We start from the raw sequence: 14,197 nt of genomic DNA on the forward strand, positions 1-14,197 counted from the left end.
GGAACAATAATTCTAGTCAGCGTTAGCCACTGACTCTCACATTCCACCTATAATTTCTGGAACACAAAATGTATGTTCTTGTTATTGCGTATGTGTGTGGAATACAACACACTTATAGACATGCTATTCGTTTATAAGTTACATGTAACGAATGCATGTGCTGGATGAAACGAATTTTTCCACCAGTTTCCAGAGAAAAAAAAAGACATCTAAAAAAACATAGCTATGATGGATGTGTTTTCCACCAAACACTGTATTGGCAATAAATGCACTTTTCACCAACACAGGAATTGGGCCCATAACGTGTGCATGCTAATGTTTATTAAACTGCTAGAAAGAAACACCACTCAATTAAAAAATGGCATATTGTTTTTGGAATAAAATGTTATCTGCCAATTTATTTTGCTAACTGTAGCTTTGTTTAATTTTACTGATAATAATCTTACCAATGTACTTCACGTCTTTATTGATACAAATGTAGAAGCGCATCTTAAACAATTAGTACTGTATCGTAATAACGATGGCCGTAAAAAAACACAATGTCATAGCAAACATTATTCTGATCATGTTGAATTATTGTGCAATTGCAACGTGCCCGAAACTATTCACTCCTTGGAGATCTTATTTTACCAATAATCATTTAATTTGACAATGCCTATCCTGAATTAGCAAATGTGCATGGGATGAAATACCGTATATTCATCGGCATGTCTGCTTTGTGAAATGTCACAAGTGGCTTTTAGTGGCTTATATTCTGACAGAGCTGGAAAGTAATCTATTAATTTGTACTACTCTGTATTCTAGTAAGTTTGACTATAAATATTCAAGAGTTATTTTAAGCCAGCAATATTCTTTTATTACAAATGTATGAATTGGTAACTGTAGGAATATTAGACATTCAACATCCTGACATCCCAGTAAGCTTCAGATTAATATTTATTTTGACACGTCACTGTAGTAAACAGAAAAAACATCTTCAAGGACAAAAATATTCGTAATTTCACTTACTGTAATTCGTCATCATCTGTAAAGAGTGCCATCTAGTGGATTGGTTAGACATTGAAAATAACTTGGCCGTTCATAATTATCAGTGCATGGTCATTTGTCCCGACCATTTGAAATAAATGTAGAACTCAAGATAAATTGAAGTCGATAATTCGTCTTTCAATTTAACAGCCCTTTTGTCAATTCACTGCTGGCTCGGTGGCTCAGCAATAGAGCGAGAGGCTCACAATCTCTCCGGGGTCGATAAAATAGGTACCACTTCGTGGGGATGTAGTCTTGATAGGCTCGTCCACGCCATAGGAATGTGGAATTCCTGCCACTGTTTCAGAGCTGTAAGTGGGAGATGCTCATTTGAGCCGGAAATCACTTGGATATTTTACAGCTCGAGGAAGACTTCCCAACATTTTTGGCTGGCCTATAAATTAGTTTATCCAATATATAATTTGGATATTTTTGTAAATGCATTAAACTTGGTAAAAAAAAACATGAGTACGACAAAATATGAATATCTCACGAACTAACCTTCTTACAAAGCACCCTGGCAATCTGCATAAGAGATACTGTATCCTTTAAATTTTCTACCCTTTTAAAATGTATTCTGCTTTTGGCCTTAGATATGTATACATGCTTAATTATTTATATCGTGTAATTTGTTGCTTAATTATAAAAAAAATACGACCAACAATGATATGGCTTGCATACTTGTTACAAAAATGATTTATACTCTATGCACATGAATGTCTCTTTGAGGCTACCGACAATAAAACACAGACCTGCTCCTTAAAAATAGTATGGAGTTGTATCTTTTTTGCTTATGTTTAAAAATGTGTTTATTTTTGTATCATGACAAGTTTAAGTATTATGGCAAGCATACCTATGCATTAGGTCGTAATTCCACAACCATCTTAAATTCGACGTTTAAAATAGGGTAACAACTTCGAAGAAAATGGCAAAATTTTTTTATGTTAGACTACATCACTATAATTAGGATGTAAATAAAAAAACATAACTTAATTTTGGCTGGAGGACATGATTCGTGAGTTGGTGGTATAAGGCCATTTAATGCATGGTAAAATAAGTTTCCACCGTGTTTAATTTCATTACATTGAGTCACCACTGGTTCGAATGGAGTAACATTTAGGGCAAAATTAATTGCTAAAGAAGACTGCATTTCTACTCTTCCACTTCTTCATGTTTAAATGGCTTTCTTGACCTTTCTGTTATTATTGTAAGCACTCGGGCTGTTTAGAATGCACGGGAGAGTTTGCATCTCAGGCAGCATGTTGTTCAACCTCAAAGCGAATACTACATATTTGATATGTTAAGGTAAACCTTCTCATAAAAAAATACAAATGTATTTCTCTGAAGAAAAAAAACTGCTTTAGAGCACAACAACATAAGAGTACTGCTTACAAAGTATTTTATTTATTTGAGGAAAAATATGCTTGATATAGTTCATGAAACAGTTTTTCTTCTAGTGACAACGCAAATGTAATAATGCTGACATTTCCGCAGAATGTTTGCTATTTAGTCCATACTGTCAAGCTGGTATATGACTCGTGTAGGAAATATTACTGTGATGCTTCAGACCAAATGGTTGACAGATGCCACAATAAAGGACAATAAAAAATCTAATCGTTCCTCTTCGGCCAATAAAAAAGCACAATCCTCACAATAATTTATGAACATATGGCACCTTGGCCTCTATGTATATATTTCGTTTGTAAATTCTTTCACCTTTTTGAAAAATCTATATATTCTATGCATATGTTTGAACATTATTATGATTCGACAAATGTTATAATTTTAAGAGCAGAATTAGCTCGGTTATTGTCATAAAATATTATAACTTTAATATAAACCATATCTATTTCCAAGTATAATATTTAAAAAAATTCATGACCCATGGCATATATTTTGTTCTGCTATTTTATGATGATGAAATACATTTGCAGGTGAGTTGTAGCTTGAGAACTGGTGCACTATCACGTTTCTTCCATCAAATTCATTTCCAGTATCCAAGGACAAAATTTCAGACATCTTCAACGGGTCACTGCACTGGGTCAGTCTCTACAAAATCCACTCAAGCTGAAATGAATTACTTACTGTGCCTTTTCTTGAAAAATAAAAAAAGTCAAACCGTTGAAATGGGCTTTCATGTGGTTTAATAAAATATGGCACAATTGATTTCAGAAGGTTAATGGTAATGTTTCATGGTATATTATCTAACAAACCTTCCAAGTAACAAGCACATGCTAGAAGAGGTATTTAACTAGGCTTTAACAGTACAAATATTTAGTTTAAAATAACAGTTAATATGTAACTCATAATTCGTATATATAAAACAAGTTAAGAATTAATTGTATTATCAAAGTACTGTATGGCAATGGGTCCCTTTTGCTAGAATCAAGATAGTGAAATTAAAAAAGGCTTTAATTTAAAGCATTTACCTTTCAGTCTTTTTAGAGTAAAGCATTTTTAATCATTCAAACTACCATATAATTACAGGAGTCCTTTCTAAATAATATATTGCAAGCACAATTTATTCTGTATTTCAGAAAAAAAATCTGAATTTTGTAATTGTTATGGTAATGAGTATTTGTAATGTAGATAAATTATGTATAATTGGTTTTGTTATTAATACTAAAATACTTTAATATTTCGAATAACTTAACCTTTTCCTAGTTCTGCTGGTTTAGTACATGGGAAAAACTGTATGTATTTTTTTTTAAAGTTAAATCATCTCTATTTTGGTGTTAACACTGCAATTCAATACGAATTATATAGAGTTTTTTTCCTAGATTAATTCAATTAAAATATTCATTACATCCAACCACCTAGTATTAATGCTTCTAAATATTAATGTGTTTATTTTACACAGCCAGGAGTAGTTTATTTTATATTTAGTTCTATTTACTGAACGACCAAATTTACTATCATACATTAACGGCTCTAGCTGTTGTTATTTTTTGTGATAGAATTTACCAAACACGTAAATTCCTCTGATTGAGGGCGAATGCTACTCCAGATACAATAACTGCTCCACGGATTTTGCATTGGTTTTAAAACCCTTCACCTTTGTCACACTAATACCCATCCAAATTATAATGAAAGCTCAGAAGTTTCCACTGTTTCTATTTTTCTGAGATGCCGTTAGCAATCCAATAAACCCGGGAAATCTCTAATATCAGTGTCAGGTGTAAAATCCGAATACAGTACCGTATACCATACTCAGTAAATATTAAACCACGTACTATGTGGATGTTACTTTGATGCAAATTAAATGTTGAGTAAATAAATCATGATTCCAAGAGAATCATTTACAAGGTGTAGCAGCCGAGTATGACCACAAGGTGGCGGATGCGTCACGTTCACTGGAAAGGCGATTGACCCAAATGTCAATGACGACAGCTTCTCTGGCAATAACGGCCCCGAGCGCAAATTAACAACGCCGAATAAATGAGAATAAGACTTGTTTGACGTCACCTAATCGCTTTCGGCAACAAAGGATCTCGCAGCATATTGAAAACGGCGTTGAGTAAGACTCATGCCCTCGCTTGAATACAAAGGGGAAGCAAACCACGCTGTGTCGCAGAAAAAAACATTTATTGGAAGCTCACAAAATGGAGTCCCATAAATGTACATTATATTTAAATCTTGACTTAAAGCTGTCGTGACTGCAGGAATTCATATTATTTGGGTCTTTCGGTTAAGTCACGTAGATGGACCTTACCCAAAGACCCAAAGAATTGCCATTATATTTGTGTCAGTTGATACACATTTCTGATATTAGCTTCACATTAAACATTTGTATCGGAGACTTCACAATTTGTTTATGTATACTGCAGCTATCCTTATAAATGGTAAACTGTCTATGTCTTACTGTGTCTCAGTATCTGTGGTTATGTCCATGTCTCTGTCTCCCTGTGTGTGTCTATTTCTTTGTGGAGTCTTGTTGTCCCATTCTCCACAGGGGCACAATGAGTGTTGAGATGGCCACAGGCCTGCACAGACATTCCCAGGGGGCCACAATTGCACATCCCTTGCCTCGACAAAGTCTACATACGAGAGATGTGTTCCAAATTTTCGGATTAATAAAAAAAAATCAAGCCTTAGATATGAAATGTCAGATGATTCAGAGTAATCTGAAAAGTGATGTCACTTTTACAGCATCGCATCTTTTTCCCACCACGGGACATCATGTTTGATATGTTACATGACTTTTCCTTAATAAAAAATACATTTACATGAAAAAAATGTGTTTACCTATATGAATTTACGTACAAACATAGATTCAGTGATTCATATTTTTTATAATGAAATAAAAAAATGTATTAATTGTAGTGCATGAATAATACAAGCTATTGCAATTAAATACATTTTCATCCTTAAAAAACCCGACCTGAATATAATAAATTGAGCCTAAAAGTCCAAAACAAAATTAGAGGCTGATTTCCTGTGTTGAATTATGAAACTCATCACCTGCTACCTCTCGATTATGCACTCGATGTATTAATTTTGATCGGCTACTAGCATATCACTGGCTGCTTGCCTTACAATGCATGTACATATGGCATGGCACATCCATTTATCTCCAATCCTTTCATGGATAGAGAAAAATAAGAGGGTAGAGATATATTTTCCTTTACTTACAGTGGCAATAAAACACGTGTTTACATTTGTAATTGTTAGTTGGCCAGTTATTGATCATGTGAACAAGTTTACAGCTCAGCAGTCGTTTAACACGTTCTTTTTTTTAAGAAATCGACATCATCTTATATGTGCATAGAAAACTTCGTGTAAATTTAATGTAATTAAGTAAATTTAAGGTTGACCCCAAACCAAGACCTGAACTCGCAAACCTTCCCAATTGCCATTCGAACGTTGTAATCACAGCACTACCCTGGCTAAAAACTAAAAATAGAGGGTCAAAGTTAAATCATAATTGGGCAGGCTCTTTTTGATAAAACAAAACAAAGTTGTTATATATGTATTTAAAAATTTGGAGAATTGTACGCTTATGCTCATTTACTACCGCAAAAATAAGGGAGTGATTATTGCGTACAAGTAGAAGAAAAAACGATTTTAAAACCCCATCTTGAAATCTAATTTTTATATTGTTTATAATCATCATGTGTGCATGCAGTGCTTGACATGAATAAAGCAAATCCATTGGAGTTTAAGACATTATATAAAGGGACAATTTATGTCACACATGACAGATACTCGCTTCCCTGCAGCACATCTCGAAGGACGTCAGAAGCTATTCATTAAAATGTAAAAAAAATGGCCAGTGTTATGGTACAAAGCATCTTGGTCCCTAACAAAGATACCTGTTCATGCAACAAATCTATGCCTGCTCAACCCGTACCCTGCAGGATTTAAATCGATCAGTATTCGTTTATCTCAGGCATGCAGGGTGGAGATCATTGGCAGCGGGTGTCCTCAGACCTGTCAGGATGTCAGTTAAGAAGTGTGTTGCCTTCATTAGTTTTCCTTTGGCAATGCAGTTCTTGCTGGACCATGGCACACAATCTCCCACAAGGAATCTGAATCGCATTATATCTCATAAAACTAAGCAGTCAATATTCAGGGGACAATGTGAGTGCTATAATCCAGTTGTAATTATCGCTGCTTGCTGGCTTGCTTAGTTTCAGATTTTGATGCAAATCATTGGGATGCCTCATCTTATATAATAACACCATGAAGCAGTCTACTGCTGACATGCAATATTCATTTATGAAGTCATATTTTAGTTGTTAACTTACTTATTTTATCAGAGTACACTGTGATAGAGAAATACTTTTTTGTTTACAATAACCAATTGCTTTTTTTGTATTTGAACTATTTAAATGTTATTTCGATATTTATTTTATTAATGTAAAATGCATTCTAATTGCTTTTGTAGAGTATCAGCTAACATATATATGAGTAACATTAAATATGTAATCTGTAAATGTCTTGTGAGAAATATTTGTAATTGACTGAGAAAACATATTGTATAATTCCAGCCTATTTTCCTAGAAAATAGCGGTCAAATAAATATATTTAAGCCACAAGTCCTGCTGTGTTATAAAAATTACACCTCAAGATTGCAGTGTTCTTGTGGGATTTCATCTGAAATTACCTGCCAAATTTTTGTGTTAATTCTAACACATTCTATGTGCGAAAAGTCAGCTGTATTCATTAGTACACTCTGATTGTTGAAGATACAATGGATGTGATAATTACAATACAAACAGGCAGGTGTTCTTTTACTATCAATTTACATGTTGTGTTTAGAAATAAGATTAAACATGTAGTGGATTATTATCAGCTTCGACTATACTCCAATATCCTTCTGCCAAAGCTGTTAGAAAAAGGATTCATTCGGGGTAAATAAAATGCATTTTTCGGAATGGTTTAAATCCAGAAGTTACATGCAGGTTAAATTATTCAGGTAGCGTATGCCATTGAATGTAGAAGTGGTCAAATGAAGTTGTCTTTCTCTGTGTGTTTAGCATGCTGCGCTATTAACCTGGCAACACAGGTTCGATCCCTGCTCACAGTCAACAGCGGTAACGATTATGTGAACCGGTCATGATTCATCCTAGGTTGACTCATCCTCAAGTCAGCACCTGGTGTCGTGTGTAAACATCGCCACAAGGGAGACAAAGGTGGCCGGGCATTGTGCCGGCCACCAACCCTCTCGTGTGCCATGTCGGCCTTCATAGGTGCTCGCTTACAGCACTTTCCCCAAAAGTCTGTGAAGGCTATGAGGGGGATCTTTGACTTTGTGTCTGTCTCTCTCTCTGTGTGTGTCTGTCTCTCTGTGTCTCTGTCTCTTCATTTGCGGCTGCAAGTGTATACCCCTTGTCTCTCCAAGTCTCCATATTATGGATGTGTTTGGAAGAAAACAAATCAGGCCCAGAAACATAATTTCGGATAGAAAAAAGTTGTTTTGGATGAACGATTCTTAACATTCCGTACTGCTACAGCCACCGTGCACAACAACACCATAATGACTGATGAAGTCACTGAGGACTTTACAAACAGCCATCAAATGGCTGTTTAAACCCACAAAATGTCTGCTGTTAGTTGTTTGGAAAGCTGCAGTATTATAAAAGTTGTACTCAACCATTAATTATTGCCTATTTATTAATACACGTAAAAAACTATGATTAATACCAATGTTAATTAAACATTTATGCTGTTATATGAAGCAATAAACATTTGTAAAGAAGATAGTGTTAGATTCATTCGTCCGTTGGGGTTGTAACAAAAAAAAATATGCAATACATCGTGTCCTTCGTTCACTCTCACCTTATACACACGGCTGTTTCTCATTTGAAGAGCTATAACTGCACCACAATTGTCACCTGCTATAGCGAAGTAAGCAACATTTTTTTTAAATGCGTGTTCACAACAAACATCGAAACAAAACTTCACAAATGTGATACTATTGTTATCATTTACGTATTTCCAAAATGTTGCCTACGTCACTCGAAATGTGACAACTACAATGCCCGTATATCTCAACGCGTTCAACAATGCAATATTCGGTGCGTATAGAACAAAAGTGAAATGTGGAATTGAAACTTACTGGTGTTACACTTTATCCTGATACAGTCTAGATAGGGGGGAGAGAATGTGAAATGTGAATTTACATCCTTCAAGGTAAACAGCTGCAGACATCCATTCAATATCAGTGCCACCCTTCCGGGGACAGACACACGCAAGGGGTGACCATTTTAATTACACCACGGGCAATCAATTCCTGGGACCTTTAATTATCTGGCCGGCAATTGTCTCGTGTGAAAATGCTTGGCTGAATTTAATGCTGTGTAATCGATTGAGAATGTTGACCAAACTACAGCAGAGCAATTACTCTTGCTCGCTATTAAACAAATTAAGGCCAGGTTGCTGAAGGGGTAAGAAGTAGACCTTTATTACCCGGCTTAGTATAAAATGGCCACCGGCAAAAGCGCGTCACGTAATGCCACAGCCAGGTTAGGAGGAGACAGAGCACTCGAATGACAGCGCAACTCACACAAAGTGCCACTACTTTAGTCTCTCTCGCTCTCACTACATCCAGAACTAGGATCTCACGGGCGAATTGACCCCCTTCCCCAGCCATGTTCTGCGATGGTCTGAGAGAGTGGCACCTTTGTGTTGAGTTGTGCTGCCCTGGTTTCAGTGAAATTTACAATCGTCCTCATTTGTTTTAAACCTCTCGTCATCTCAAAGGCATGATGTGTGGAAATTACAAAAATACAAGGCACGTGTTTTTTTTTTCCATTGAGGTAAAGTAACAATATTTACAGTCGTAAATACTGTAAAATTAATCATCTATCATTAGCATGTAACACATTGCAGTGTCTTTGTAGATATATAGAAAATGTAACTATTACATTTATAAACATATGCCACTTTTTATATACATATACAACACAAAGCACACACAAACACACGCACTCACACACACACACAAGCTGTCTTCTTTGTCGTTCGCACAACACAAAGACACAGGCGCACACATATTTGGTTTGTTATTGCACAAGATGCCCTTGAGATGCAAGTACCAACCTCGGCTTGGCATCACGTGACAAAGTTTGACATGTGTCGTCAACCGCAACAGAAAAGTGGGTGCAAATAGCCATGGGGCAACCTTCCTGGGTTGAGCCTGCAGTGAACGCCGCTTCCATTGCAACTTTCCGGCTGTCTCACTGTTCCCGGTGAAGGCTATGAAGTGGTTTTCGTTTTTTTTTTTCAAAAAGTTCACGGTGAAGAAAAGAAGCGAATTTTCTTTCCTTCGTTCAGCTCCAATTTATGTCGCAATGTTGTTTATAATAACCGTCAAGTTAAAGTAACTGTTCACTTTCATTTCGGATTTCTTTCGTGTGTGTGCTAAACTTCCACATCTACTACTCCACCACAAGTATCAATGCATTTCACGTAACTTCCAACTTTTGAATGCTACGAGAAGCCGTGAAAAACTGTTAGTTACGCTGTAATTATCCACGTCTAGAACACGTGTGCAAAGCAATATTGTACAACCGCACTTGAACTCGAGCATTTCTGTAAACTAGGGGGTGGCCAAACATCACCCTGACCGTACTTAGCCGCGTAAAACATGCTTGTTTCATATTGCCAAGAGCCACAGGACACGTATGACTTGATACATGCACTCCTTGTTGTTTAATATAATTGTGTTTGTTTGTTAAGCGCTCGTAAGAGAGCAACGTCCGATATACGTCTCTTGGAGCATTGGCGATAGAATAATAATGTTGATTGGCTCGGGTCGGTCGGCTTGCCAAAGTTGTTTTTAGTTTATGAAATCTGTCGGTGCGTCCCAGGAGTACTCATGCATTGATCTACCGTCTCCAATTCATGCAGATTAAATAAAGTGCCATCGCAAAGTTACCAATTATATTATCCGTGTCTCCATCGAGCAGCGACTGCTGGAACTGCCCAGGCATGAGCCGTGGTTCTGGCCACCCCTGCTATATACCTCATATATATATGTGCCTATCTGCTGATCCCTTACTTTTATTTAAATGTATGAATTACAATGATTTGCCTGAACAATCCCTGGAGATGGAACATCTCGTTTGCAAATGGTGTTTCAGGGTGTCAAGTGATATGTACATCATTGTAGTCCACATCGTTGACTTGGCGGTGTACGGATACGGTAGAATTTGTACATAAATGTGCAATGTATAATATTCAGTTGCTGTGATGCCTATTCAGTTTTTGTTTGCTTTTCTTTTTCCTGCCTAACGGTGCAGAAACCGTGCTTGGGGACACCTTTAAAGTGGACACTTTGGACTTGGGATGGTAATCAGAAGACGGAGTAGGCATACAACTGATCTTGTCAGGTTTGCTGTCTGTCTGTACAGACTGACCGTGCTCTGGGAAATTCACTGCAGGCATTTCCACGCTTATCGCCCCATGTCTGCTTGCTCTCGGGTCGCAGGCTTTGGCCTTTGAAGGGATATATTTTATCAGGGGAGACAGAGCTGGGAATGGTGGCATCCGTAGAGTTCGCATGCAGTAAGAGTACTTTTAAAGAAACACGTGAAACGCCGTATATATTTCAGAAACGAAATTAAGGGGAGTAACTTCACACGCGTCTATACCGAGACCGTTAGATAGCGGCGACCCAACACGCGCAACTTTAATGGAAACAATGGGTCGTTACTGGGGCACGGATATTTTGATGCAATGGTTATGCTTCTGCAGACTGCCGTGCGGCAGGAAATGTAGATGCCGCAATCTAGGACGACGGCCGTGCCATGTTATCTTTCCGAGTAAGAAAAGGTCACGGCTGTCCGCTGAAGCAATCCATTGATCGATAAGAAAATAAAGAGGTTGAACAAATGAAAAGAATGACCCGGCAGAAATTGTGTCTCGTGGAGGAAGGAATAGAACACGTTTGTGAGAAATGGTCGTTACGGGAAACAAAAAGTACTTCGCGTGAAATTAAAAGCAGGTACATCTAATGCATGAACTCTGAATTAACGTGAGACTCGATATGGAGAGAAAGCAAACGCGAATAAAATCACATTAATAGTAACGCGCCGCCTGTGAAGAGTCATAGATTATAAGGGCAACACGTAAAACAAATGTCCTTTTTGTCCACGAGGTCATATCAACGTATAATTTGTTACAATTACCGCGAAATATAGACGATTATGCACACGCGCGCGCGCGCACAAATAACCTAGCAAAGAGGAGGTCTGAGAGGGAGGGAAAAGCGGCAGCCAAACAACACAGGTGGGAGGAGGACACACGCGCACGGTGTCGCCCACCGCCGACGATTACCAAAGCCCTCTGGGGTTACCGAGGTTGACGGTGAGTTTGACGCGCCCGGCGTCGAGCTCCAGGCGCATCGTGTCGGCAGAGTCGCGCGACGTCGTGGCCAGCAGCAGGCCGAACGCGCGCAGCGACATGAAGCGCAGAGACACGTCCTCGGCCTCCGTGTGCATCACCGTCGGCATCACCACCTTCATGAACATGGAGCCGTCGTAGCTCAGCACCGTTGCGTCTGCACCGCGCACACACACACGGGGGTCGAGGCGCAGGAAGGCGTCAGTCACGCGTCGGGGACATCGTCGTGACAAAGTGATTTCCTGCTGATGCGATGAGTGTTGATTTTTTTTTGGGAGAGGGGGGGGGTTTGTTTTAGCTTACCTAGAACCGTGTAACAAGTTGTTGGTTTTTTTTACTTGTCAAATAGTGTGGTCACTTCATCCCATCACTTTCAATATTTCTGGCCCAGTTGTGGAAGAGGAGGTCAAATGCCATCAAGCCAGGGTTTTGCGAGAGCGCCATCTATTTGAGGCCTTGCCTCCAGCGATGGCTGGAGGAAGTAATTGTGAGGCTGCACCTTTATCTGTCCTATTTACAGCCCTAAGCCAGTTGTGGATATTCTAACGTTGCTATGGCAGAGGCAAGTTTATCCATGGGACAACCACTGTTGACCTCCCCACAAAGAAGTACTCAGTTTTTGTATCGACCCCAGAGGAATGATTGGGCTAAGTCAAAGCCCAAACAGGGTCGCGAGCTGCTCACCCTACCGCTGAGCCAAGCGGTTATCACTTAGCGTTAGCCACCCAAATGAGACGACGGGCATTAAACGTAACTGGAAGTGACACTAGACACACAGCCACCACCAGCCCCCCCCTGAACCCATCTCCATAAACAAACATGAGCTTAACAAACTACAGTGGCTTCAAAACAACCTGTCAATCGCTGTCCTAAGCATTACATGGGGCCATGTGTCTTAAAATCAAGGAGGCAGTACAACACCGCTATCCTGTGCCATTGAGATGTTTTAAAGGTCTACCGCCATACCTCTCCACCCTTCTCACTTTAATGACCATATCTAACCGCCGCCTCCTACGAAGTACATCTAACAACCTGCTCATGGTACCCACAACCAGGACAGCCCTGGCTAAGCGGTGTTTTTTCCGCAGCTACACCGGCAGCTGTCTGGAACTCTCTCCTGCTGCTGCTGCGCATTCGCAGCAGCATCCAAGCGCCATCATCCGCCTTCAAGCAGCAGCTCAAAGCTCTCACCCGTCTAGACTCTCACCCATTCAGTCTCACACCCATTCAATCTCTCACTCGTCCAGGCTCTAAACCCATTCAGGCTCTCACCCGTCCAGTCTCTCAACCATTCAATCTCTCACCCATTCAATCTCTCACCCGTCCAAGCACTCACCCATCCAGTCTCTCACCCATTCAATCTCTCATCCGTCCAAGCTCTCGCCAATTCAATCTCTCACCCGTCCAAGCACTCACCCATCCAGTCTCTCACCCATTCAATCTCTCACCCGTCCATTATTTCACCTATTCAATCTCTCACTCGTCCAGGCTCTCACTCGTCCAGTCTCTCACTCATTCAATGTCTCATCTTCCAGGCTCTCACCCATCCAGTCACTCACCCATTCAATCTCTCACTCGTCCAGGCTCTCACACATTCAGTCTCTCACCCATCCAGTCTCTCACCCATTCAATCTCTCACTCGTCCAGGCTCTCACACATTCAGTCTCTCACCCATCCAGTCTCTCACCCATTCAATCTCTCACTCGTCCAGGCTCTCACCCATTCAGTCTCTCACCCATCCAGTCTCTCACCCATTCAATCTCTCACTCGTCCAGGCTCTCACTCGTCCAGTCTCTCACTCATTCAATGTCACATCCGCCAGGCTCTCACCCATCCAGTCTCTCACCCATTCAATCTCTCACTCGTCCAGGCTCTAACTCGTCCAGTCTCTCACTCATTCAATGTCTCATCCACCAGGCTCTCAAACCATCCAGTCTCTCACCCATTCAATCTCTCACGCGTCCAGGCTTTCACCCATCCAGGCTCTCACCTGTCCAGCCTCTCATCTACAGTATGTAGGGTTTCACTCGTTCAGGCTCCACCTGTCCAGGCTCTTACCAGTTCAGGCTCTTACCTGTGCAGGTTAGCTTAAAAGGGACATTTATCTCTGACTCGGTGCCTCTGAGTTATCGATTGCACATTGCATATAATTCGCTAAATATGTGTGCATTATAAATTGTGTTTATTTTGATGAATCTGAACATAATGACAGGAATACTTTTTACCCCTTTGTCAATCCACTGCTGGATGAAGGTCTGTGATAGGCTAATCATCAGTTAGCTGGGGGAAAGGTTGCAGAAGCTTAGAGCAAAGCAGGGAGGCT

General features: G+C 39.6%; 1 protein-coding gene across 5 annotated transcripts in view; it reads right to left on the bottom strand.

Moving 5' to 3' along the window:
• Positions 1-14,197, bottom strand: part of LOC144719900 (neurexin-1-like) — a 297,506-nt gene that overhangs the window by 131,223 nt on the left and 152,086 nt on the right. For all 5 annotated transcript variants that reach the window (XM_078596215.1, XM_078596213.1, XM_078596212.1 and 2 more), the window contains 2 exons: positions 11,828-12,031; positions 8,588-8,614 (listed from right to left, as the gene is read on the bottom strand). In XM_078596215.1, the coding sequence (XP_078452341.1) occupies positions 8,588-8,614; positions 11,828-12,031 (231 nt within the window). The remainder of the gene's footprint in view (positions 1-8,587; positions 8,615-11,827; positions 12,032-14,197) is intronic.

This window comes from Lampetra planeri, chromosome 7 (genome assembly GCF_965212315.1).
Source record: "Lampetra planeri chromosome 7, kcLamPlan1.2.h2, whole genome shotgun sequence".
Classification (NCBI taxonomy): domain Eukaryota; kingdom Metazoa; phylum Chordata; class Hyperoartia; order Petromyzontiformes; family Petromyzontidae; genus Lampetra; species Lampetra planeri.